Source organism: Ceratotherium simum, chromosome 17, assembly GCF_057802395.1.
Source record: "Ceratotherium simum simum isolate JZ-2026a chromosome 17, ASM5780239v1, whole genome shotgun sequence".
Lineage (NCBI taxonomy): Eukaryota > Metazoa > Chordata > Mammalia > Perissodactyla > Rhinocerotidae > Ceratotherium > Ceratotherium simum.
In genome coordinates, this window is record NC_141916.1 from 33,057,289 (window position 1) to 33,063,288 (window position 6,000).

Below are 6,000 nucleotides of genomic sequence, written 5' to 3' on the forward strand. Positions count from 1 at the left end.
GACATTGCTGGTTGGGAGACGACACTTTGGGAACCACTGTTTCTAAAAGTCAGCAGCTGACAGTAAATAGCCCAATAGTGGAAACAGGGGTAGGGATTTACAAGCCAGTTACACAGATAAGTTATACATAGTACAATCAAGATTTCCAGAACGAAAGTAATGTTGCTTTGTTATCAACTACAGTGCAATGAAAGGAACAGTAGGTAAAGATTGTGATGACCACAGACTCTCTGCTACATAGTTATCTAGAAATCCATAAGCCGGCTACAGAGCTAAAGATATGTCTGCTCTGTGATGAAAACAAGGTCCATTAGGGATCTAGAACTGAGTGAAGCTCTCTGAAGAGAGATGAGAGTTTCTTCTAGATTTTAGTTTTATGCTACGTCAGCCTTTTGGTCTCATTCTGAAGAACCATTAGTTGAGATGCAGGGAGTGCAGGGTCGGGGCAAGCGTGCTGGCCCTGGAGCCAGACTGGGGGGGTTGAAGTCTGACTCTCCCATTTACTAGCTGGGTGACCTCTGGTAAATTAACATTTCAGGTCTCAGTTTTCCCATCTATAAAATTAGGCTATTAATAGTTCTTACTTCACAGAGTTGTTGCAAAAATAAATGAGGTAAGGTGTGAAAAACCATTTCAATAGTGTCTACCATGTACTAAGTACCTAGGAACCATCAGCTGTTATTATTTGTCCCACTGTCGAGTTGGGCCATGAGATACAGGAGAGAATTTTCTGATTCTCTCGATGATGGTTTGTATCAAAATCTCATTCTGGTGCCTGCAGATAAAGGTGATCATCAGAGTTACTGGGCATCTGTAACGTGCTGTGCTATCAGAGACACATGTCTCAATTAGATGTTAGCATGCCTACACATTGGAAAGGAGATTTTGTAAAAAACACAAAAAAATCTTTATTAAAATTTTCCTCTCGCCAACCCTCAGCAACCCTGTACATTCCAAAGGGGACTGTGAACCAGACAAATACATTTTTTCATTTAGTTCCTATGGCAATCCTGGTAGATTGTTGCTGTTGTTTCTCTTCTAAACATTGCAAATTGGAGCTTAAGAGGTAAAGTGACAACAAATTGATGTCAGAATTTGAGCCCAGATATGTTTGAGACCGAAGCCTATACTGGCTTCAAATTTATAAATTACAACGTGACAGGATATGCATATAGTTTTTGGCAGAGTGAGAGGGTGTGATACTCAAACGCTTATTCACACACATAATGTTTCACTTTCCATATTTTTCTCTTAGAAGAGCTTGTGCGATAATAGAAACGTAATGGGATAAACGAAATATCATTATCATAGATAAAATATATAACAGCCAAACCTCGTAGAGTTTAGACACCTGAAAGTATTACTGCATGGCTACTTAGTAATCATATCTGTTCTGTGTATCATATAACATATAATAGAACATCCAAAAATTGGGGGGAAAACTGCCTTAAATTTAGAAGAAGATTAGGGACAAGTTCAGATGAACTTGTGATCAATTTCAAGCCTAGAGAGTCCACTCTGGGAGATTCAGCATTTTGATTCTTATTGGGTAATTTCCAGAATGTAGATTATCTGCTCACCTGCCCTGGACAGAGCCTAAGCATTCCTTCCCCTCTCAGGGGAACACACCACAGATTTCCATGAGCAGTTGGCTGCTATCTTGCTTTGTCTCTTCTCCTTTATCTGCCCAGATAGGCTGCCCCCACCCTCTACTTGCGGTTTGGGGCTATAAGGGAACATTGCAGTGAGTCATCTTGCCCTCAGGCTCCTCTCATAAGGCATACCTTACTATTTAGGATCTGGAAAACCCTCTGCTGCGGTGTCTGGTCAGCCTTGGGCCTCACAAGGATGTAAATGACTTTCAGGTCGGGGCTAGTGCGAAATAGCTTCTCCATCAGCACTTTGCCCATGAAGCCCGTGGCCCCAGTAATGAGAATGGACTTGCCACCATAGAAAGCTGCAATCGTGGACATGGTTCTTCCCTTTGTCCTTTAGAGCTCTGGACAGAGGTGCCTGAAAAGGAAGAGGACTAACAAAGATTACATTCTCAGAAGTTCTAAATGCTGTCATTTGCAATGCTTCTGGGGCTTCCAGGAGTTCTGAATGCAGAAAAAGTTCAGACAGCGTCATCGCATCATGGTTTTTCGGCAACATGGTTCATTTCAATTGATATTTATGGGGCTCATTCTACATGCCAGAAACCATGGGCGAGGAATGAGTAAGATATAGGTCCTGCTCTCAAAGAATTGCTTGTAGTCTAATGGAGGAGACAGACACAATAAGAGATCATTAAATATAATACAGTAAGTGCCAAAACAAAGGGAGGACAGAAGAGGGGTGCATAGCAGGATCTGGAAATTTCAGGAAGTCCTCTATAGAAGGTGACGCCTGAGGGGCCAGCCCAGTGGAACAAGCGGTTAAGTGCGCGAGCTCCACTGTGGTGGCATGGGGTTCGCCGGTTCGGATCCTGGCCGTGCAGTGATGCACTGCTTGTAGAGCCATGCTGTGGCGGCGTCCCATATCAAGTAGAGGAAGATGGGCACCGATGTTAGCTCAGGGCCAATCTTCCTCAGCAAAAAAGAGGAGGATTGGCATCAGATGTTAGCTCAGTGCTGATCTTCCTCACACACACACACACACACACACACACACACACACACAATAAATAAATAAATAAATAAATAAATAAATAAATAAATAAAAAGAAGGTGACACCTGAGGTGAAACTTGAAGGCAGAGAAGGGCTGAGGGAAGGGTGTTCCAGTCCAAAGAAAGTGCATATTTCCGTATGGTGGAAATAAAAGGAATTCAGTGTTACAAGGATCAAGGCTGGGAATGACCCCACAATCTGTGAACCCAAAGCTTAGAATAGCTATCCGATTCCTTAAAATTATGATGTACTTGAAACAGAGCATGAAGAGGTTAAAACATCTTCCGTGGGCTAGAGGAAGAGAACAAAAACTTTGAGATGAGCTTTGCTAACTGCAGTTGTGCATATTCAGCATAACCAACTGTTGTATAAAACTAACTAGGTCTTTCTGTCCCTCCTTCATATAGGAGTGTGCTGTCTTTCCCAGGAAGTCAAGGTCCAGACATCAAGATTCAGCCTCACAATTCCAAACTCAGGCTGAACATGAAAACTAACCAGAAAAGTCCAGACAATTAAGCAAAAGAAAAAATTTAGTCTTCAAGGCCAAATGCAAGCTGGTGGGAAGGTTCCAACCGGAAAGGCCCCATGTTCCCCTTCTCATACCTAAACCCCCAGCACAAGCTCCCTCTCCCCTACCTAAAACCCCAGATAAAAACTTCTACCTTTTTCCTTTCAGGGTCCTAACTCCCATCTCCTCGTCTGACTGCCTTTCAATAATAGTAAACCTCTTTCCTTGCCACAAGCCTGGTGTTTCAGTTTTTTATTTATTGGCCCTACTATGCAGTGGGTAAACGAACCTGTGTTTGGGTTCGGTAACATAATTAGTATTTCAGTTGCAGTTCTATTTACAGAAAATCCTGGAGCAAATAACTTTTGGTTTCTCTTGAACAAACTGGCCCTGGCCTCCCCAGCTATTTCTGAATAAATTAAGTTTTTCTATTCCTTGAGCTGAAAACAGGTCGAGTGCCATCCTTTCCTTCATATGCTGCTCGTAGGGTTGAAACATTGCAGAAGATAAAGGGAAGAGAAGGTTGAACAAGGAAGGCCACAAATCATAGGCTTTGTTAAGTCCCAAAATAGCTCCGGTACCATCTAGGGCTCAGTTAGTCCATTCAAGGCCCTGTTTCCAGGAGCACAGGGAAAGAGTCAGCAAATCTGGGAGTGGGAAGCCAGATGCAAGACTCAGATGCTGTGACTGCAGACAAAAAGCACCACAGGCTGTAGAAACGCAACATGCAGTGTTTGTCTTTGAGCCCGGGCTGAAGACTGTTGACCTGAAGCAGCGGCAGAACTTTGACGGAAACAGCGCTGGCGGTGTGGGAGCCGACCTTCCTCTCTGTCAGTCTGTCCACCGACTTTGCCGACTGCAGCAGCGCCTCGGCTGTCTGCTTGGACGGGGTTTGGGTGGATCCTGCAGAACTCAACCCCAGGGACCGGCCCTGACATCAGGGCTTATAAAGAAGAAGAGAAAGACGAGTAAAAGAGTCAACACCCTGCCTCTTCACCTCCAGTCAAGATGACTCTGCCGGTAACTCCTTAAGGAACAATGACTTTTCATAGTCATAATTGATACATTTATAAATTATAGTCTTCATTTATACTTTGAGGATCTTGGGGCTATGTTCTTGGGCAGAACTCTTTCCCTTTGGAGGATTCATTCATTTATGAATTTACTCAACAAATAATTTTGAGCATTTGCCAGGCCAGACTCTACGCTAAGTTCTGAAGATAAACAGATGAATAAGGCAAACAGATCCTTGCTGTCACTCTAGCAGAGGAGGCCAGGATACAAAGATAAGTAAATACATAGCAAGATAATTACAGACTTACAAATGTAAATAAAACAGGGATCAATGGCAGAAATCACACCCAATCGTCAATGCTAATCACTTTAGGAAATCTGGATTTCAAATCCCATAGGCTATATTCATTGAGTTACTATTGAAACTCTTTTTATTGAGGGTTAATGCAAGAAATATTATTATTATTATTTTTGGAGGAAGATTAGCCCTGAGATAACATCTGTTGCCAATCCTCCTATTTTTTACTGAGGAAGATTGGGCCTGGGCTAACATCCATGCCCACCTTCCTCTACTTTATATGGGACGCCCCCAAAGCATGGCTTGATGAGTGGTGCTCGGTCTGTGCCTGGGATCCGAACCTGCCAACCCCGGGCCACCAAAGCAGAGTGTGTGAACTTAACCACTATGCCCCTTGATATTTATTTTAAATGTCTGTCTTATGCATTTTACATACTCTCTTTTGGAAAAAGAAGGATACAATTTATAACTCAATCATCAAGCCAAGTTAAATGTTTTCACCAAATGTAACTCTACTTGATGAGAAACCTTGTCCACTCCTTTATATATAAAAATGTTTAGGCACCATACTCCTTTAAGATAATATTGGCACAAACAAACATAGTTTTTGGCAGGAAAATACAGAAGGGAAACTGAGTTTGGATAGGGTAACTTCCCAACCTCATTTGTTCTGAAGATGTCAGATGCTTGTTTTGTACTATCATATGCTTTAGTGGAGTCATATTTTCTAGAAATGCAAACATACCGTTAAGATATTTTGGGCCCAGACACAGTTTTGCAACTTGCGATGAAACATTTTAGAGAGCAGGTAACATATCTCTAATGAGCCTGTTGCTTGTGGAACAAAGGAAGGCTTCATGTGTCCCCAGAGAATGGCATTTGCCTGCTCTGTCCAGAGTCCAAATACTTCTCAAACACAACAAAAACCACGGCAGGGGACATTGAGTGCTCTGGCAGGGAAACCAAACATAACCCAGTATGTCCTGGCACTCCATCACCCGATTGTCGAAAGCAGGTGGCAGAGACCTGTGGCCACGTTCTAACCGAGGCAAGCGATTCTGCAAAATGTCAGAGAGAATCCCTCCTCCTCAGATCAGAGCTGCGTCACAGGTGTTTCTTCTACCTCTTGCTTCCACTCTCAGCATGTGGCTCGGTTCCTGGCCCCAGAAACTCCTATACAAAATTTGGCTCCCCAACACCCAGTTTCCTATGTTATAGCTTTGCGAGGTTCAGGAATTGTTAACCCTTAATGTAACTCATTAAAATAATGAAGTTAATTATTTTAAAAATGAAAAGAATTTTACACTCAGGAATGGCGGATATGCAACTCTAGATGAGGACTATGTTTAGAGTAGCTAACCAGGTCATGGCTTGTCTTTCATATCTTCTCAGATGACTAATGCAGACAGCACAGGACAATTTCCTATCCCTCACGCTCATGATATGGTTTGTGAGAAGCCCAAGTCACTTTGACAATCTGTGAATCATCCTGTATCATGCAGGATATCTGATGCTTGAATGAAACACAGA

The 6,000-nt window shown here is 42.7% G+C and overlaps 1 protein-coding gene across 1 annotated transcript in view; it reads right to left on the reverse strand.

Annotated features, from left to right (window-relative positions):
• LOC106800052 (fatty acyl-CoA reductase 2-like) overlaps positions 1-2,011 on the reverse strand; it is a 28,039-nt gene extending 26,028 nt beyond the window's left edge. The window contains exon 1 of the mRNA XM_014791401.2: positions 1,785-2,011. Coding sequence (XP_014646887.1) covers positions 1,785-1,973 — 189 coding nt within the window. The 5' untranslated portion in view covers positions 1,974-2,011. The remainder of the gene's footprint in view (positions 1-1,784) is intronic.
• Between the last annotated feature and the right edge of the window lie 3,989 nt (positions 2,012-6,000).